We start from the raw sequence: 21,685 nt of genomic DNA on the forward strand, positions 1-21,685 counted from the left end.
TTAAAGTTCATGCATTATTTTTGCTTACATTTCCTATATTGTGATCCACATTGGAAACCCTTTACATTAACACCTTCTATTCAGCTTTTTAAAGCACGATATATACAAACGTAATAAATAGTTTAACACACTATAGTGTAGTTGTTCCTATAGATGAGGACATTTTTAAGTGTTCATTAATGTACAGTGTTTGTCCGCTATTACAACTTCTCCTATGAAGACATATTACAACAGTGTTTTACTATGTTGTCATTCATTATCTGTTTATAGACCACCCTGCACACATGGGTGCCCAAAAGAGGAGTTATAATCTTTGACAAATACATGTTTAATAAATACTTGTATATGTACATTATGGTGTGTTATAAAGTATTTATTAAATACTACTTATAAATGTTTATTTGGGGGCTTAAAGTAAAGAGTTTTAAACCTCATCAGCCCTAAATGTCTTACACAGAGGATTCACATAGAGGAAAAATGCCCCACATGTAGGCACACTATGTGATCTTTAGCTCCTGCAAGAAATATTTCCACCTGCACGATGTCACACCGGGGGCAGAAACGTGTGTCTCCTCTCCACTCACTGTTTTTTACACAGTTTAGGGTTCAACAGTGTCCAGCAGCAGAGCAACTGAGCCTGCTTTGAAAGGGAGGGCAGGTTCAGGGGGCTAGTGGTGATATTCTGCTACTGCAAGACTCCCCCAAACTGTGTCTCTCCCTTTCCTTGTGCTCTCGTTTGCCACTGCTGCCCTGCCCCAAACCACCCCACCCACCCACCCACCCACCCCTTGATCCCATCTACTTCTTCCACCTTCCACCCCCAACCCTCCTAACCATCCCCAAGCATGGGCTGGTTCACAGTCTAAATTTAAACTTCAGCAGGGCCAACTGCTCCTCCAGCCACTCTGGGCTCCTGTTATTTCTCCCTGCCGTGGGGGCTTTTTCTGTCAGAGGCCCTCAGCCAGGAGGAGAGGCCTGTGGCTCTGTGTGAGGGACACTGAGTCAGAGGGAGAAGAGAAGAGGGGAGAGAGGGCGGCGGAGGAGCGTACACAGGATCAGCAGTTTCTGGAACTCAGGGTGCCTTCGCAACGGGGAGCTATACGGTGCCTCGGTTTGGGATTATAAAGTGAGAGGACACATTATTAGACGACTGGGAGCTTGTCTCAGGTAAAGGCGTCAAGATGGCGGCCAACGGAGAGGCAGCCAAACCGGTCATCATGAATGAAGAGGAGCTGAAGAGGAAGCAGAGGGAGAAGCTGAAGAAGCTACAGGCCACGGGGGGCAACCCTCGACCAGCGAGATCCCTCTTCCTTTTCACCCTCAAAAATCCCTTCCGCAAGGCCTGTATCAACATTGTGGAGTGGAAGTATCCTTTAAATCTTACACACACACACACACAGACCTACATAATACACAACTCACAGACTTTTGTATTTGTACGATAAAGTAGACACCGGATTCAAAAATCTGCCCTTAAAACGGAAGTATTTACAGAATGTAAGTTACTGAAGGTATTATGGAGTTAATACAGGCTCTGGCTAAGAACCCTGACAGCTACAGAAATGAGGTGTCTGCAGGCCAGTGAATTATCGGCCATCTAGTTCACCTGTGGTGAGTGCAGCCAAGCAAGTCTCTCTCAAATCTGTGTTAAGGCGATCTCTGAAGTGTTAAGACTTTTGTTATGTATCTGGCAGCCCTGTGGCAAAGTCAAGTTTGTAGCCTTCATGTTTTCACCTGGAGGGCTTTTTCTGCTTGTCTATTTACATCTGGCAGACAGAAACAATTAATAAAGCTGCCTCTTGGCTTCCTGATAGTTGAAATTCTGCTTTTAATGTGGAAATAGCCGCTCTGAAGTGCTGACACTCGGTGAGGCACGAACACAAGGCAGGCTGCTGAGTGATGTTATGGCCCCTATAGGGGGTTCCCTGCTTTTAGCCTGATGTCCATTCCTGGTTAATACATATTTTACATCCAAAATAGAATCCAGTCATCATATCAATGCAATGACAACTGCCTTATTGTCACAGTAGGACTAATAGAGTTGAACAGTGAATGTGAATTTTATAACATTATGTTGTAAATAAGTATAATTTTCACGAAGTAAATTTTATGGAACTTTGTGTCTATTTGCTCAGCCAGGCCATGAGTTTTTTACTGCAGCAGTTTAATCACATTGGTATTTTATTACTTTTACACAGGACATGCCTTCTGCATTTAGAACAAAATTATAGAAATGGACTGAACCCTTAAAATCCCCTTATTTATTGTCATTCTATTAATGCTTACATATTTTAGAATAAATAAATATCTCAAAGAATAACCAAAGAGCTTTTTTTCTGATGAGTACTCTGTGTTTAAATGGATTGGTCATATTCTTGGGCTGTGCAGCTGTCCCATGGTATCACAGTGAGACATGATGCTGACCTGGCAGGGGAATTCTCTTAGAGAGCCCCCTATGGACGAGAATGAAGCAGCACAGCGGACAAGATTACATTTACTGTGACCACTTTGCTGGCTACCTGATGGGCTGTTATAGGGATGATGTTTCAAGCAGCATTAAGCACTGACCAGTGTGAGCGTTATGGAGCTGTTAGATTTATTTTATTTGTTTGGTTATATCACATCACAAGAAATACAAGAACAACTCACTCACATAAAGAAATGTACTATTTATTTTATAAAAGCATATCTTGCCCCTCATTGTTAGGATTTATTGGACATATACACTATTAACTCAAATATTATCATCATGACTTATTCCACGTAAATTATATACCTTTTATTAATTTTCCTTTTGGGGCAAACTGGGATTTTACCAGTCCTCCTCGTGTATTGTTGTTATGATCCTGAGTTTCCCCATCCAGAACCTTTGAGATCATCATCTTATTGACCATCTTTGCAAACTGTATCGCTTTGGCTGTGTTCCTGCCCATGCCTGAAGAGGACACTAATAACACCAACTCAAGCTTGGTGAGTATGAGTATGAACACAAACCCTTTCTCTGATGAATGACTCAGAATGTGCTATGGACATTTGTTTGTCATAGAAAAGAAACCTGTGGTGTTTTGTTTTTGAAGGATCCAATATTTTACTATGGCCAGTAGATGAGCAGCTGTGTCCAACAAGTTAATATGACTGATTTGAGCCAGCAAAGCTAGACACTTAATAGCTAAGTGTTTCAGATGGTCAGCTGGTGGTGAGTGCCAAGCCCTATTTAAAATGCTTCCAGACACAACTCAGTTCTTTATTTGACATCCCATCTGTGTTTGCAGAGGAAGATGCCATCAAACAACTGTGCTATTAGTTTATCCTCCAGCTGTGATTAGTTTATTCTTATCTGACCAAAAAGTGGCCATAAAAGAAGACAATAGTAAAAATACATGAGAATTAACTAGAAACATTCAGGATATGATGCGTGTGGAATTTATCCCTACATGGAAACATTTACAGAATACAAAGATGTTGCTGAGGTTGAAATGCCCCCCAAACTGGCTGAAATATAGCCTTATATAAGCCTTTAAAACTGAGCTTGTTACATCTGAGTTTTCAGGATTGCATGGCTTTCGTTTTTGCTAAACAGACAGTAATTGTGGAGACATTTGTTATGTATTCTACCAAACAAATTAGGAAGGGTTTCATGACTCTTCTCACTTAGATGATTCACAGAGTCTCTTATGTTGAACCAGCATAAAGTAGCTGGTGGCAGTTGTTTGACCCCGCGATGCTGCTGGTGTTTTTCCAGGTGTTATTATATTTCACCCTCATAGGTGTGTGTTTACACTGCTGTGAGGATGTTGATAGTCTATTATCTGTGGTGTAGTGAGCAAAAGATATATGTTTGCTCTTGCACAGTGTACACATCTTCGCCGATGTCTAGATATTTTAGGTTGTATTGACGCTGGTGTTGTGGTATTGAGGACGCCCGTTGTGAGAGACTTGATATGTGGATGGTTGTCTCTAAGAGGCCTGACTTCCAGCTCGAATGTCAATGTATGGCCAGCCATAACCTGCTTTCCACCATTCAGTCAATAAACTGCACACATCACTAGGTTAAAAGCTATAAATCTTGTTGGTACCCAACTGATTGACCCACACCTCAGAGTTTTTCATCCTGTATCTGAACCTGAAACTGACTCCATTTCTTTAATATCTTTGCTTTGGACCACTCACCAGCCTCCATACAAAATCCTTCTTACTTCTTACTGTGCCATTCCTCAGAGGTGAGCGCTGTAAGGAGAGCTGGTCAACTTCACCCCCCCGTTGCTGTTAGAAGTAGGTCGGCCCACACAGTTTCACCCCACTGACGCAGGTGGATACAGGAGAGTCCGCAAATGTTGCCTCATGTAACCACATTCATACTCGTGGACTCATTAAATATGATGGTTAGTAACATTGATACACTGCAGTGTGGAGGCGCAGCTCTACTTGTTGCCCTACTTGGTTTCATTTCAATAACATTTCTTGAGTTTTAGTTTGTATTATTGTTAATGTATGCAAGGTTGGCCTTGGAGGTCCCAGTTGACTGGGGGCTTGGAGGCTGCTGCTGGATGGTTCAGCCAAATATTATTGACCTGATTTGTTTAAAAGGATCAAAGGGAAATAAACAGCCTATCATATATCATTAGTAGTATGCTGTATCTCAAATTAACTCTCTTGATGGTACCTGAAGTTGTGGCTAGGTTTCTAGGGAGCTCTATCATACTGTTCTCATATTCTGTGTTTATGAGAGCAATGAAGAAGTAGTCTGTCTAATGATGACAGTTTCAAGCTGCTTTTGTAAGCAGATATGTGCAGTGGAGTGTTTTGGTAACACATTTGCTGTGTGTTGACAGTATATCAACACTGATGATTAAAAACACAGATTCAGGCCCGATTTGCAAACAGATGATTTTATTCAACCACAGTGATGCTTATCTGTTAAGCACCTCTGAACTGAGCATTTACATTTTCTGCAAACAGTCTGCTTCGTAATGTCTGGCAACACTCCTTTTTAAATTGTGGCTCAACTTTCATTAATCGCAATGTGACTCGTGGGCCACCCATCTGTTTAAACCTGAGGTGTTTAATCTGCATTAGCTAAGAGGTTATAAAAGCTAATGAGGTCTTCTAATACCAGCAACATCTATTGCTGTTCCCCCTAGCAGGTGCTTAAATGCCAAAGTTGTAATTTACTTCAGTCATTCCATATCTTACAAGGGAATTGAACCTGAACGTTGTGAGCTTTATAACATGTCATTTCCTGTTGTTGTTTTCTCTTGCTGCAGGAGAGTTTGGAGTATATCTTTCTGATCATATTCACATTAGAGTGCTTTCTGAAGATAGTGGCGTATGGGCTCGTGTTCCATGAAGGCGCCTATTTACGGAACTGTTGGAACATATTGGACTTTGTCATCGTCTTCATGGGGTAAGATGAGCTCTGAGCTGCAGGTGGATATCTCAGCAAAGTACATGGCTCCCCTTTGACATCTAAGAAACTGCCATTGACACTTTAAAATGTAATATCATATAATAGTAATAATAGTAATATCCAAACTGGAACACTGTTCTGCTGAATGCCTGTTTTGTATCAAGGCAACAGTTGTCTAGGCACTTATGGTTGTATAATCTTTTCCTACAGTCTCTTCACTTTTGCCTTGGATACCATCAATAAGATAGCAGGTGTGCCAATGGAGAAGGGTGGAGGGTTTGACATGAAGGCGCTGAGAGCCTTCAGAGTGCTGCGGCCCTTACGTCTCGTCTCTGGAGTCCCGAGTAAGAGCCTAGAAACCCTGTGTCCATGTCGCACTGTTTGATTCATTTGGAAATACTGTATATGTGAAGAAAGCTTTCTGGAGACAGTGATGAGAGTTTGTGCTGTTGTAATGTTTTTGGTGTTACTGTTCACATTCAGGCCTGCAGGTGGTGATGAACTCCATCCTCAAAGCCATGCTGCCTTTGCTGCACATTGCCCTGCTGGTCTTTTTACTGGTCACCATCTATGCCATCATGGGACTGGAGCTCTTCAAGTGCAAAATGCACAAGACCTGCTATTATACTGGCACAAGTATGCACACTTGGGCTTTTGTATATATTGTCATTTATAGTCATACCTGAAATCGTATCAGTTATAATGTTCAATTGTCTGAAGCTAAATTCAAAAATGATATTTACCTCTTCTCTTTGGCCCACAGATATCTACTCCACAGCAGAAGGTGAGCTGCCTGCACCCTGTGCTCAGGCTGGTAACGGTCGCCGCTGCATGATCAACGGCTCTGAGTGTCGGCCAGGCTGGGAAGGTCCTAACAATGGCATCACCCACTTTGATAACATTGGTTTTGCCATGCTTACGGTCTTCCAGTGTATCACCATGGAGGGATGGACCAAAGTGCTCTACTGGGTCAGTGACTGTTTGAACATCACTGCAGTTGTTTTTCTCTGTTGGGGAATTTGTGCTTTTCTCACCAAAACATTGACATTTGTCTACATTTTAGGTATTTATTGTGCAAAGTATACTGTATACCTAACAGAATACATTGTTTGTAGCTGACACAGAGTTGTCTTTCAGCTTAATGATGCCATAGGAAATGAATGGCCCTGGCTCTACTTTGTTCCCCTCATTCTGCTGGGCTCCTTCTTTGTGCTCAATCTGGTTCTGGGTGTGCTCAGTGGGTAGGATAACTATTATCTTCTTTACTTTCTCCTGTCTGCATCTTGTCTCTTCACATTAAATAACAAAAACAAATTAATCACATGCTGTTTTACTTTTCTTTTTCTTTCCACTCAGAGAGTTTACCAAAGAGCGAGAGAAGGCCAGGTCACGTGGAGAGTTCCAGAAGTTGCGAGAGCGTCAGCAGCTAGATGAAGACCTGCATGGCTACATGGAGTGGATCACTCACGCTGAAGTCCTGGATGCTGACCGAGAGGGCAAAGGTGAGCACTGTAAACCACCTCAGCAACCATTCCATGTAGAGAAACAGTTAAATTAGTTAAATCAGTTACATTTCAACTGTTATTCTCTTGTCAGGACTCCTGCCTTTAACCAGTGGAGATTCTGACGCAGACAGCCTGTATGATCTGGAAGGCAAGAGTCGAATCGTCTATTACTAGTGAGTCAGCAGTAAATTTGTAAATGTTTACATGCAATATTCATGGTGACTTGGCACAGTAAGTAAGCGTTATTTTTGTGTTTAGTCGCCTGGCCCGTCGCTGGAACCGTTTCTTCAGGATGAAGTGCCTGGTGTATGTGAAAACCAAGGGCTTTTACTGGCTAGTGATGTTCCTCGTCCTTCTCAACACCCTGACCATAGCAACAGAGCACCACCACCAGCCTGACTCGCTCACTTCCCTACAAGGTTGGTGATGAAAATAATAATAACTGTGAATATTTTTTTTAACATAAATTCTTGCTCCCAGCTTCATCCATTCGTCTCTCTCTTCTCTTATCTCAACAGATGTGGCCAGTCGTGTCCTGCTGGTGCTGTTTATCATAGAGATGTTTGTGAAGATGTATGCTCTGGGACCCAGAGCGTACTTCATGTCTCTGTTTAACCGCTTTGACTTCTTTGTGGTGCTATGTGGTATCCTGGAGATGATCATGTTTTCTGCAGGGGCCGTGGCTCCCCTTGGTTTCTCTGTCCTCAGGTGTATCCGCCTGCTGAGGATCCTAAAAGTCACAAAGTAGGTTATGTCCCTCTCGAGGGGTCATGTTGCATTACATTTGTCAAAAGTGTAGTGTGATATAACGGTATTTAACACCTCTCTTCTTCCAACTGTTTTGCAGATACTGGACCTCTTTGAGTAATCTTGTGGCCTCCCTCCTCAACTCTGTACGCTCCATCGCCTCCCTGCTCCTTCTTCTCTTCCTCTTCATCGTCATTTTCTCACTCCTGGGCATGCAGGTGTTTGGGGGCAAATTCAACTTTACCGACCACAGACCCAGACGCAGTAACTTTGACAACTTCCCTCAGGCCCTCATCAGTGTGTTTCAGGTGAGACGGATTCATATATTTTATGCTTTAGCAATGGTTGCTTGGATTTATTTGACCCATGGTGTGAGTGAAGTGCATTATAGTAGCAGCATTGTCTGCTTTTTAACATTGGACTATCTCTCAGATCCTAACAGGAGAGGACTGGACCACCATCATGTACAATGGCATTATGGCCTATGGAGGGCCCGTCTTTCCTGGCATCCTGGTCGCCATCTACTTTATCGTCCTCTTTGTCTGTGGAAACTGTATCCTTTACATACACTAATAAGATTATAAGAGTCTACAACCATGCTAGCTCTGTGAAGCTGTACTTAGGCACAGCTGTGCTTTCAGATCAATGCTATCGTCAGCATGCTAACATGCATATGCATGTTGACAATGCTAACATGCTGATGTTTAGCAGGTATAATGTTCGTCATTGCAGGCTGTGAACCAAAGTATTGGACCGACAGAAGTTTTAACCTGATGATGGCGCTAGATGAAAAGTCAGAAGATTACCACATTTGGATAAATCATCTGTCTGTACAAAATTGTATAGCAATCCATCCAATACTTGTTGAGATATTTCAGTCAAAGTGGTGGATCAACCGACCTACTGACAAACAGACCAACATTGCCATCCATAGAGCCACTGTGGCTAAAAATTGTATTCCAATAATGTTTTATAAGAAATCAAGGTTTTTGTTTTCCTAAGCTCAGACATCAGATATCCTCCTCAATGTCTTCTTGGCCATTGCCGTTGACAACCTAGCAGAGGCGGAGAGTCTGACTTCAGCACAGAAAGAAAAGGCAGAGGAGAAGTTGAGGAGAAAGCTACTAAGGTGAATAAGACAAATTCACGAATAAAATGCAAGAATTTAAGTGTAACCCAAGTGAGATGATCTGCTCTGTCTCCTTTCTCACCCTCTAGGTCCAAAATGCCTGAAAAGACTGATGAGGAGAGAGAGAGGATAGCTAAGAAACTGGCAGAGCAGAGAGCTAAGATGGAGGGCATGCCCACCACAGCCAAGGTTATCTTTGTTTCTGGTATCATATTACATCTTGGCAATGACATGTAAGTAGTTTCAATACATAAAGATGGTTGGGGTTTTTTTTTCAGCTGAAAGTTGATGAGTTTGAGTCCAATGTCAATGAAGTGAAAGATCCATTCCCCCCTGACGACTTCCCAGGTAAAAAATGTTTTCTTCTTCTACTTGTCTTACATCTCTAACTCTTAACCCAATGCAGTTGTAGCAGAAGGAGGTTACTGATTGAAGGAATTCATATTTATTACACTGCCTGTTTACCAGTGCTGCTGTCTTGGCTATGTTACAGTACAAGTATAGTAACCCTTCATTATTATTAGACTCAGCCAACTCCCTGAGCCAAGTTTATAGCAGAGTCTAAAGTTAGGCTGTTTTCACACTACTCTGGTGACTACCATATAAAGTCTACAAGGTGATTCGGTATAGAGATATTTCCTTTTTTCCAAAGTTATGACTTTTATTTAATTTACTGGATTTTTGCTGTTACTCTCTTCTGTAGTGCTGTAACATGACAACAACAAATAAATCTATCATTGCACTATAGAACTTTGAGCCTGTTTTCTTCTACATGGCAGGTGATGATGAGGAGGAAGAGCCTGAAATCCCCATCAGCCCTCGGCCGCGACCAATGGCCGACCTGCAGCTGAAGGAAGAAGCTGTTCCGTTGCCTGAAGCTAGCTCCTTTTTCATTTTTGGCCCTCAGAACAAGTAGGAATGATACACACCAATCTGAGAATAACAGACCTCAGAGTGGTTATATTCCTGTGTTTTCTGGTAACGTATAATGATAATGCAAGAGTGAATTGATTGAACTCACAGATGACTGCTTCTCTTTGCATATTCATTGGTATCCAGGTTCCGTAAACTTTGCTACAAGATCATCAACGCCTCGTCCTTCACCAACTTAATCCTTCTGTTCATCCTGCTCTCCTCCATCTCCCTGGCAGCTGAGGACCCCATTGACCCCAAGTCCTACAGAAACCAGGTGACAAATCAGGTCTACCACTATATATTGAACATTAACAACTGAAGAAAAGGCCAAATTTCACCACCCTTTGTTCTTTTCCTTCAGATCTTGGCCTATGCTGATATTGTCTTCACAACTGTGTTCACCATTGAGATTGTACTGAAGGTAACGTATATGTTATCCGTTATTGAATTTTGACTGATGTGGTTCTTTGAAGTCAAGATAGCAGATATTGATTTTTTTCCTGATATTCTATGTGTTTAAATTTGATAATTTTGTTCCAGAAATGTCAGAAAATTAAAAACAACCCAGAGTCTAATGATATTGTCTTGGCACAGAATAAACCCCAGCATTATAAGTACCACAAGCCAGAATAGAATCTTCCCTCATAATAATTAAATAATATTATGTCAGGAAAAAGGAAATCACAGTGAACCTACTTCATTCGCAATCATAGCAGTTATTGCTCTGCTGAATTGCAAGTCAGTGATATCTGTGTCCCTACTTCTGGAAATAAGTTCATCATTTTCGACATTAAGGCTGCAACTAGCAGTTATTTCCATTGTCAATCATTTCCTCAGTTAATTTACTAATCATTTAGTCTTTAAAATGTCTTTAAAGACCATTTCTGGTTTTGTCCAATCAACCCAAAGATATTCAGTTTAATATTTTATAAGAAGAAAATTAGCAAATGCTCTCATTTCAGAAGAAATTGATAAAATTATCCAAATAGTCTCATTTGTTTTCTATCAATTGACTAATTGATTATTCAACTAAATTTGTCTTATATCTGTTTCTGGGTTTAAAAAAGCCTAAACACAATTGTGTTTGGTTCAGTATTGTGGGTATGACTCTGATGTATCTGACTGGCAGATGACAGTATATGGAGCATTCATGCACGAGGGATCCTTCTGCCGTAACTCCTTCAACATCCTGGATCTGATTGTGGTTGGAGTCTCCCTGCTTTCTATGGGAATGGAGTGAGTAAACATTGAAATTGCCACATTAGATGTAGAACATCCCTATTGTTATTTTTGTCCTAAATTTCAAATTTTTGTATTCCAAGATGTGCATATAAAGACTGCTTTTTGCCTGTGTATGCAGATCCAGTGCTATCTCTGTGGTGAAGATTCTCAGGGTGCTGAGGGTGCTGAGGCCTCTCAGGGCCATCAATAGAGCCAAGGGGTTAAAGGTACAACACATGCATGAATACAGTAAATTGTGCCGGGAAAATGTTGTTTCCAATGGTGAAAGAAGTAATCAAACCTTTAATTTAAGTAGAAATACAATACAATATAAAAATACTCTATTACAAATAAAAGTCTTTAAAAGGTTTTCTATGTAAATTCTTAATCTGAAAACTAACTACTCATTCTAACTGTTAGATAAATGTGGTGCAGTAAAATATTTATTTCTGATATGTAGTGGTGTTGTATGCATAAAATGAATAAAAGTAGATACATTTTAAAAACAAGTAGCTCAATTTGTATTTAAGTACAGTACTTGTATTAACAGTATTAAGTGGTCATTGTTTGTCTTTAATCACAGCATGTGGTCCAATGCGTGTTTGTGGCCATCAAAACCATTGGCAACATTGTCCTGGTCACCATGCTGCTGAATTTCATGTTTGCCTGCATAGGAGTGCAGCTTTTCAAGGTACGTTTTTTTAAAAGATGATGTCGACACCGTATGTAGTGACACCGTAATATTTCCAGATGACTCCTCACTGCTTATGTATTAAATTTTTCACTAATCCTCTCCCTCCCAGGGTAAATTCTACAGCTGCACAGACTCGTCCAAAGTGACTGCGGAGGAATGCCAGTAAGGCAAACATCTTTCACACATCATAGATTTTAATTTAGCAAAAAGCTATTTTTGAGTGATCGTTCTCTGTGTCTGATCTCAGGGGATTCTTCTTGAAGCACATGGACAATTCTTTACAAGACACAGTGTTGGCTCAGAGAGTATGGCTCAACAGTGACTTCAACTTTGACAATGTGCTCTATGGCATGCTGGCTCTCTTCACTGTTTCCACATTTGAGGGCTGGCCAAAGTAAGCACAGCATAATTTTAAACTGCATTTTTTTGATCCTATCTGTTTGATTGAGTTTGAAGACAGAACATCTTATTACATGGATATTGAGTTGGAAGTAATTCCATTACCTGAAGCCAGAGATGGTAATAGAGGCAATATATCATTTTTAATCTGGTGAATTTTACAATGTATCTATATAAAGTAGCCTTATTGTATCCCTTATCTTTGATCTTTGTCCTACCAACTTCCCCTTCTTCTTTATTTAACCATTTACAGACAAGGTGTCGCAACTCCAGAAAAAAGACAGGGTATAAATGTGAGAGGAAAAAATACGATAAGTAAACAGAATAAATGAAAACAACAACATTTAAAACAAAATATCCGGAAGCATTTTAAAAAGATATTTAGATACTGGAATAGGAATATCCTCCACCCAGCCCACCAACCCCTCTCCCCCGCCCCTACATAGAATTAGTCAAAATGAAATGATATGCAGACAGACAGGTAGAGAAACAGTAAGACAAACTCCATCTGTTTATAATCAATCAAAAGAGGTATTGATGTACAACATAAGTATGCATTGTTATGTAGAAAGAGAGAAAAAATAAAGGAGGAAAACATTAGTCAACATAAAAACATCTGTTTGTTCCCAGGCTGTTATACAGAGCCATTGATTCAGATGAAGAAGACATGGGTCCTGTGTTCAACAACCGTGTGGATGTGTCCATCTTCTTCATCATCTACATCATCCTCATCGCCTTCTTCATGATGAACATCTTTGTGGGCTTTGTCATCGTCACTTTCCAGGAGCAGGGCGAGCAGGAGTATAAGGACTGTGAGCTGGACAAGAACCAGGTAAGCCCTCAGAGAAGAAGCTTAGGACATTGAGAGAGTCCAATCATTCCCAGTAAACACATTATTTTTCTTTAACCCACCTTCTGATTTCCCTTCAGCGTCAGTGTGTGCAGTACGCACTGAAGGCCCGTCCTCTGAGATGCTACATCCCGAAAAACCCTTACCAGTACAGGGTCTGGTACATTGTCACCTCCTGCTACTTTGAGTACCTCATGTTCTTCCTAATTATGCTCAACACCTTGTGTCTGGGGATGCAGGTATGCAAATGAACGTCATGTTGTTAAGATTGTATTGAGGTTGCTGACAAACAACATTCAGTGTCAATATTTGGTATCTTTAGAGAGAAGAAGAGTTCAGTGTCTGTTGCAGCATTCAACTAATGAGAAAGTGAAAACTTTCTTATTAGGACTTTCCAGCAAAGTCCCAGACTAATTAATTTTGGGGGGATTAGGAGCGCATTAATGCCGGATGCCCTACATATTTCTTTGTCAGTTAATTTACAAAACCTTACTTTGCATGTAAATTTTACCATAACTATGGTGAGAGGGGACCAGACAAGACCCTTTAGGAGTGGATGAGATCTAGTTCTTTAAGTTTTAATATGGGCCTGATTTTTCTTTTTTACTAGGCTAACTAGTTTATTACAACTTTTGTGGGTTTTGCCATCATTTCTGTTATTTATGATAACATGGCACTCACCAAAAAGGAAAAAGGATGAACACATAATAAGAAGAAAATAACAGTTGTATGTGGTAGAGACCACACACTCAACCCCTGCAAAACTATAATGAAGGATCTTTTATTAACACTGACAAGAGAAACACGTTTGGCTCAGCGCTTCATCAAGCTCCCGATGAGCCTGAAGAGCCTGATGGAGCACAGAGTGAAACACCTGATTAAAGTACTCATCAAGTTAATTATGACCTAAAAGTATGATGAAATTTTCTCAGTCAGCTTCCTACTGTGGGTGATATGATCCTACATGAACACCAATCAGGATTTAGCAACATTTGAATAAGCATTTGATGACAGTTGGTGGGGTTGTTTGGTCACTGTCAATCACACACACACACACACACACACACACACACACACACACACACACACACACACACAAACACACACACACACACACACACACACACACACACACAAACACACACACACACACACACACACACACACACACACACACACACACACACACACACACACACACACACACACAGTCCTGATAAAAGCAGATTAGCTGAGTTTTTATGTGTGTTAACTCTGATGTTGCTTGTTCAGTCATGAATACTTTATGTTCAGTATATTGCTCTAATGTTAGCATAATACTAGTTATCAGTAATGATTATTATGTTAGCAATAATAATACATCAAATGAATAATTGTAACATGTTGAGATTAATATTCTCTTTCCACTTTGAACAGCACTGCAACCAGTCGGACCATGTGACCAAGTTGTCAGACACTCTGAACTTGATCTTCACCGTGCTTTTCACTGTGGAGATGATTCTGAAGCTGATGGCCTTTAAAGCGAGGGTAAAGACTCTAATGTCTGCTCAGGTGGTTGTCCTCCCAATCTAGTGTCCTACTGTCGCAGCAATGCTTTACCTCTCTGTGCAGGGCTACTTTGGAGACCCCTGGAACGTCTTTGACTTCATTATCGTCATCGGTAGCGTTGTTGATGTCATCCTGAGTGAAGTCGATGTGAGTACATATAGTATGAAAAAATATGTTTTTCTTTTTTAATGAACCCTAATGAATTCCACAGGTATCAGATTATCATTGCAGGTGCTGTATATGGAAGTCCCTGGAGTTGTCTTAATGAGACATTCCCAGTCATTAGTGTGATTTTAAATGAAGTTACTGAATGTATTTATTCAATGCTTTGACCCCATTTGCATATAATCGTGGCCCAACAGCTGATTGGTGCCAGCAGAACTAGCTCACAGGACATGGTCAGTACTGTTGTAAGCCATTCTCACCCCAACTTTCTCACTCCCACCCTCCTCAGTGCCTTGTGCAACCCCAGAAGCATTTCCATTTCCATCACCAAACCACCAGTGTCTATTATTCCCACAATTATTCATAACAATATTTCAGTAATATTATATTTTCTGTGTTTTGTTCAAGCACTTTAAAAAGAGCACAATATCAATAGATTTTAGTGTTATTTCATTTTGTAATGCCCCACAAACTCTGTGTTTTTCCAATCATTGTTGCACTGCATTGTCATCATCTTTTTCATCCACAAACACACAAGCTTGTTGCAAATCCAATTTTCTCCATCTAAAACCTATTTCACCCCTATTCTTCCTCTTCCTTTTCTTTTTTTTCTTCTTCTGAATCCCCCTCAACCCTCTGTCCTCCATGCACCTCACCTCACTCATCTGTCTATCCTCCACAGACTGCCCTGGCCTCCAGTGGAGGACTGTACTGTCTCCATGGCTGTGCTGTAAATATCTGATCTGCACTGCACTGCACTGCTGCATGAGCCTTGCTGTGTGAGCACTCCATTATTTTCTCTACTAAACTGTACTGAACCGCGTGTGGCTCAAACTCCTGGAGAAACATCTGTTTCTACTGTTTAATCTTACAGAGCAAGTGTAAGATAGGACCTCAGGGTGCTCGCTATATTGTGTTCCAGTTTAGCTAAAATACTTTATACAAACAAGGCTACATCTCAACACTGAATATATTAGCACAGCACGTATTAATGATGGCTGGATTGACTGAAAACTGTTAATACTCTGACAGTAAAAAACAAGTGTGTTTATATTATTAAATTAGTTGAGCATGAGTTACAGTTGTTCTTCTAGTTTTCAGCAACTAAGACCTGGAGGCTTTGTAACTTTGTGATTGTAAATCATACCTTAATAATGTTTAACAGTTGATCAATGCTATGTGCCCCTTATTAATAAATAATAACTTCTATCAAATATAACTCATGTAACTACACTATGTCATCTCTTTGTCTTCTTCCTGCAGGAGACAAATCCTATGCAAGCAATTGCGGTAAGCCTAAACTCTCCTGGTAGTAAAACCAGCAATGTTTTTCTGTTTTAATGCTTTCTTTTCCTCAAATCCTCTGGTTCTTTTTGTCTGCAGGACTCTGAAAATGCCTCAGTTTCCATCACGTTCTTCCGACTCTTCCGTGTCATGCGTCTGGTCAAGCTGCTGAACCGTTCAGAGGGCATCCGTAACCTGCTGTGGACCTTCATCAAGTCCTTCCAGGTCTGTCACACTGTGGTCATCAGCATTGTCATTTTCTTATCTTCACTTTTAACACAATTTTAATGAGTTGGTTTGGTTTGTGTCTACAGGCTCTTCCTCACGTAGCTCTGCTCATCGTGATGCTCTTCTTTATCTACGCTGTCATTGGGATGCAGGTACAGTCCTCAGTATTTATTTTCTGGATGAAAACATTGTAAACCTCTATAGATTGCTAAATGCCACTATGTCAGGTTTCTGTATTTATCATTGGTGCACTGATTTTGACTGGGATTGTAACCACCCTGCAGATATTTGGAAAGGTATCATTAGTGGATGGCACCCAAATCAACCGCAACAACAACTTCCAGACATTCCCTCAGGCTGTTCTGATGTTATTCCGGTGAGTCTCTAAGCCAAGACCATGGATAAAAAGGTCACTGATTGCAAAAACTGAGCCAAAATCTCCCTGTGGTTTATGCATCCAGATGTGCTACTGGAGAAGCTTGGCAGGAGGTCATGATGGCTTCGATGTATGGGAAGAAGTGCGACCCCAAATCTGACTTCCTGCCAGGAGAGGAGTACACCTGCGGGTCCAACTTTGCTGTCTTCTACTTCCTCAGCTTCTACTGTCTCTGTGCCTTCTTGGTGAGCCACAGCAGAAATTCCACATTTATCTTCTAGCTCTATTCATATCTCTTGTTATATTTTACCAATCAACATATGATAGAAATATTGAAAACTGTATAAATAAGTGTCTTTTTATCTACCTACTTCAGATTCTCAACTTGTTTGTAGCTGTCATCATGGACAACTTTGACTATCTGACTCGCGATTGGTCTCTTCTTGGTCCACACCATCTGGATGAGTTCAAGAAGATCTGGGCTGAATATGACCCTGAAGCCACGTACGTAACTGTACCCCCGATTTATTTATGCTCAGTCAGCACTGGAACTAGGTCAGACGTGGGCCCCCCTTAGACATATTGTGCCTATATGAGTATAACATATTTCTCTGATCTAACAGGGGGAGAATTAAACATCTGGATGTAGTGACGCTCCTGCGACGCATCCAGCCTCCATTGGGCTTTGGCAAGTTCTGTCCTCATCGTGCTGCGTGCAAGGTACATAAACATTCTATGAGATAAACAAAATACTGATTATGATGATAATAATAAAAACCTGAGTTGATAAAACTATATAATAAGTGTATTACATTTGATTGTTCTATTCCTCTCTGTATCCGCAGCGCTTGGTCGGCATGAACATGCCTCTCAACAGTGATGGCACCGTCACCTTCAATGCCACCCTGTTTGCTCTGGTCAGGACTGCACTCAAGATCAAAACAGAAGGTACAGAGCATAAAAACTTGTCTTATACTGTTATGGATTACAGTCCATATACAGTATGTGTGTGTTTGCTTCAACTTGATATACATACTGAAATTCCATTAAGCCTTGCATGGATTGCTTTGAACAGGTAACTTTGAGCAAGCCAATGAGGAGCTGAGAGCCATTATTAAGCAAATCTGGAAACGCACTAGTATGAAACTGTTGGACCAGGTCATACCCCCTATAGGAGGTGAGTTTATCAACAGTAATATAATAAGTTTAGTTTCACCTTCAGAAAATAATCCAGTATTACTTGTCTGGTTATAGATGATGAGGTGACTGTGGGGAAATTCTACTCCACCTTCTTGCTCCAGGACCATTTCCGTAAGTTCTTGAAGCGCCAGGAGGAGTATTACGGCTACCGGCCATCTAAGAAGAGCGCCTCAGGCCCAGAGATCCAGGTAGGCAATTAATGTGTGGTCAATATCACGTCATTATTATAATGTTAAAAATTATGCATGAAATGACTGCATAATAACTGGAAATCGCTCAGAAAGACCATGCGATGCAAAATGTAAATGCATAGTTTCTCTTAAGGCTCTTATGACATAAATAGTAATAAATAAATAGTTTTTCTATGCACTACACCATTACAGTTGCACTTAGCTTACATGTCTCTATGTGTAACCGACACATACCATAGTATATATGACCTGATATGCTTTTCTTGCACCAGTACTCTTTCATCTTTTTCCTCTCCTTACGAACACACTGCTATGTGCTCCATGTTTTTCTAGGCGGGCCTGAGGAGTATAGATGACGAGGTGGCTCCAGAGATGCACAGGGCCATTTCAGGAGACCTGCAGAATGAGGAAGAGATGGACAGAGCTATGGAGGAGGCTGGAGAGGAAGGCATTTACCATGTGAGAAATACCATCTGCAACTTGAAAGAACAGATATACAGACAAACACAGTGTATTCATGTGCATATTCTGCATTATCACTGTAACTGGAAGTCATGTAGCTCTAATTTTGGTTTGAATGATTACGGAGAGACTGGTCAGTTGGATTATCTGCATACACTAATTCTACCTGCATGTGTGCTTGTCTTCCTCTGTATTTCCAGCGTACACACGGTCTGTTCGGTAACCAAGTGGACTCATTCTCCTCTGAGCCTGCCAACACTCAGTCCCAACAGATGACCAACCAGCGGCCCCTACAGTTCTCCGAGAGCCAGTCTGAGTCTCCACCAAACTCCGCTGGGTCAGTACCCACTACCGAATTCTTCCCCACAACTGCACCAAGAAGCAACACTAACAACAACGCCTTCGCTGAGTGAGTACTGGACACACAAACATATTTATCAAGGAGACTAGATGACATGTGGATGACATTTTTTTTTGTTGTCATTCAGATTTTCATTTGACAGAGAAGGCAGCCCTGAAGAGTTTTACAATCCCAATGAGGATGCAGAGCCAGGTACGTCAATCAATCAAGAAAAGTCTTTGAACTGCACTAACCTGTATGAAAGGTGCTTAACAAAGTGCTTTGCAGATGTTTGAATAAAATCTGGCAAACAAGTAGGAAATGCAGACTGAAAAAATATGTATTTCTCTGTACTTCATTATGTTTTTTTCACTCTTGTTTAGACAACGTGCGCTCCTGGAACTTCACAGTGAGAACAGACAGAACACAGGTAATATTGTATTGGCTCATCCAGTCTAAATGACAATCAACAGTTTATATAGACAATAAACAGATGCAAATCTTTTCTTTGCAGTTCCCTTATGACCCTAACTATGGTGACAGTCAGAGCCAGAGCTCCCGTACTGCAGCTGACCAGCTCGTTCAGGAGGTAAGCAAGGAAGGATCTCTGTCCGCCAACTCCTTTATCACACACTAATTAATTACCACCTCTATCAGCAGGAAATATCCTGATCCACTGTCAGATCTGTCATAGATAGGCGACAATAAACTCCTTTTTCAGCACCATTTCCTGGACACAAATTAAGCCGAGCCCTGAATTGAACTGCATTTATAACTCCTGAAAAAGTAAACACAGTGTTCTAACTTCAAGAACAACAATGTCATATACACCGTTCAGCCATAACATTATGACCACTGACAGTTGAAGTGTATAACACTGATTATCTGGTTATCATGGGAGCTGTCAGTGGGTTGGATGTATTAGGCAGCAAGTGAACATCTCGTCCTCAAAGTTGATGTAGACGACAGAGCATCTTCAAAACTGCTGCTCTTGTGGGGTGTTCTCGGTCTGCAGTGGTCAGTATCTATCAAAATGCTCTAGGGAAGAAAAAGTTGTGAAACGGTGACAGTAACAGCACCGGGTTGCCCAGGTGGTCATAATGTTATGGCTGATCAGTGTAATTACCAGCTGTAAAGCTCTTTTGAACTGATTTTGTGATCACTGAATTTTTGTTGTTACACCCAAGTGAGTTTTACTTGGAGTAAGTGAGTGTAGGAGAGATTTAGATAAACTCCACAAATCACAGTAATTATTAACTAACCAAAATACATTTCGGTTTTAGTCTATAATAAAATGTAAGGTATGAAATTGCTAAATAATAATAATAACAATATATAATGAGAAAATGTTACTGTATGTAATTAAGGGCACTGCATGTTGTTTTCTGTTCCAGGCTCTAGTAAAGGGCGGTCTGGGCTCCTTGGCCAAAGATCCCGACTTTGTCACTGTGACTAAGAAGGAGATGGCTGATGCCATGCGCACAACTGTAGATGATATGGAGAGCGTGGCTCAGGGAATCCTCAGCGAACGGTCCGGCAGCATCGCCTCTGTCAAAAAGAGACGTCCCATCCCTGTTCCTCCGCCTGCCTCTGCTGTGGCAGCACAGGAAACAAGCCAGCCAGATCCAGCTGTGAGGAGAAAGAGACGTCCAATCCCCAGGATTCCCTCCATACAGGAGCCGACTGAGGCCGACTCCAAAGTTTAGAGGCTATCATTTGAGTTTACATGGTTAACTTGTGATTTTTACACTTGCAAATGTCTCCACCTCAACTCACTTTACCAAGCCTGTTTCCCACTATGACAAACTGTATCTACTAGCCTGGCTAAGGGCATAAAGGCAGGTTGGCTCAGGTTTAATATATTGTCAAGTGTGGTTGAAACTTAACCAAGGAGAAACAATACATCTGATGACAGAACATCGTCTCAATCTTCAGATTTATTGAAACTAATAAAAACACTAACTTATCTCAGAGCGAACGGATTGACGCACTTCTTTCTTTGTAGCGTTTATTGAGGTTATCCATTCCATATGACTTATGGGACAACCATGTGAGTGAGCTGAGTGTCTTACTGAAGCCTCACTGAGGGAGGTAGGATAGTGACCGGTGACTAAAATGACTCACTGAAGACAGGGAGCAGGCAGCTGTCTTTAATGTGCTGCAGTTCAGTGAGGACAGTGGGAGAAGGACCCCACTTTGGGGGTGATAGCAACTGTGTTTCTGTGCATCCAGGCCCAGAAAAGTTGAACTGAGTATTAAGTTCACACTCTTAACAGGGCTCTGGTGCTACTAATGACAATGCAAGCCTTTTTCTTTGTTGTTACAGCAGTGTTCTCTGATCCAATGGGACTTGCTGTCTTTTAGTCGTTTATTACTGAGTTTTCTCCTGCTCACCGCTGTTCTTGTGTGCAGTTGGTATCAGCAGATTTTAATGAGGAAACATTTTTTATCTTGGACATAGAGATACATTTAATCTATGAAATAATGATCCAAAGATTTTGCTGTATGAAAGTATTTGCTCAATTTAAAGCCAGTCGAGCAGTTCATGTGATTTTTTTCCAAGTCACTCAGCTGCTCCAGGTTTTAAGTGTTTTTTATTTACATAAATATGTCATACCTTTGTCTTAAGGACACTAAGTGTGACCCATACAGATGACGTATCTTCAGCATACCTGGAGTATGGTGGATTTAGCTTTATGGCTCACCTGGACTTATAAAGAAAAGAAAAAAAACTTAATCGCATGGGCATCATTTATTGCACTTGTTCATGTTTTGTGCCTGAATAAAAACAATAACAGGCAATCTGAAGGACTTTTTTTTTTTTTTTTTTACATTATCTTCTGATCAGCCTGTGTTTTGCTGTCATACATACATTATGTTGCAAGGTTTTGGAGATAGTTGGAGTGAACTTTATAGCTCAACCTCTCACCTTCACTTCTGGATCTGTGCCATTATGGCTGATGTTACATTGGTGTTTTCACCACGGCAAAATAAATAAATCATCCAAACATTCCTTTCTGTGTT

At 40.9% G+C, this 21,685-nt stretch overlaps 1 protein-coding gene across 1 annotated transcript; it reads left to right on the forward strand.

Annotated features, from left to right (window-relative positions):
• The first annotated feature begins 877 nt into the window (after positions 1–877).
• LOC127376816 (dihydropyridine-sensitive L-type skeletal muscle calcium channel subunit alpha-1) lies at positions 878–21,674 on the forward strand. Its single transcript, XM_051424108.1, has 45 exons — positions 878–1,366; positions 2,865–2,970; positions 5,265–5,404; positions 5,618–5,751; positions 5,891–6,043; positions 6,171–6,376; positions 6,545–6,648; positions 6,764–6,909; positions 7,004–7,085; positions 7,171–7,331; positions 7,431–7,656; positions 7,760–7,967; positions 8,092–8,212; positions 8,674–8,788; positions 8,878–8,977; positions 9,067–9,136; positions 9,568–9,700; positions 9,848–9,977; positions 10,065–10,124; positions 10,833–10,939; positions 11,064–11,151; positions 11,508–11,615; positions 11,728–11,780; positions 11,866–12,012; positions 12,648–12,849; positions 12,948–13,106; positions 14,284–14,394; positions 14,479–14,562; positions 15,263–15,310; positions 15,844–15,870; positions 15,964–16,089; positions 16,179–16,244; positions 16,377–16,468; positions 16,554–16,713; positions 16,845–16,972; positions 17,092–17,188; positions 17,314–17,416; positions 17,544–17,645; positions 17,723–17,856; positions 18,193–18,318; positions 18,522–18,730; positions 18,810–18,874; positions 19,045–19,091; positions 19,176–19,250; positions 20,056–21,674. The coding sequence occupies exons 1-45, from the start codon at positions 1,182–1,184 to the stop codon at positions 20,365–20,367; spliced, it is 5,556 nt and encodes a 1,851-aa protein (XP_051280068.1). The 5' UTR covers positions 878–1,181; the 3' UTR covers positions 20,368–21,674.
• The last annotated feature ends 11 nt before the right edge of the window (positions 21,675–21,685 follow it).

This window comes from Dicentrarchus labrax, unplaced genomic scaffold (assembly GCF_905237075.1).
Source record: "Dicentrarchus labrax unplaced genomic scaffold, dlabrax2021, whole genome shotgun sequence".
Lineage (NCBI taxonomy): Eukaryota > Metazoa > Chordata > Actinopteri > Moronidae > Dicentrarchus > Dicentrarchus labrax.

Excerpts from the sequence above, each read along its gene's own strand:
- LOC127376816 (XM_051424108.1), top strand. The coding sequence starts at position 1,182 with ATGGCGGCCAACGGAGAGGCAGCCAAACCGGTCATCATGAATGAAGAG. Across the intron at positions 6,044-6,170 it reads CTGCTATTATACTGGCACAA|ATATCTACTCCACAGCAGAA; the intron begins GTATGCACACTT and ends TTTGGCCCACAG. Across the intron at positions 15,311-15,843 it reads ACTGTCTCCATGGCTGTGCT|GAGACAAATCCTATGCAAGC; the intron begins GTAAATATCTGA and ends TTCTTCCTGCAG.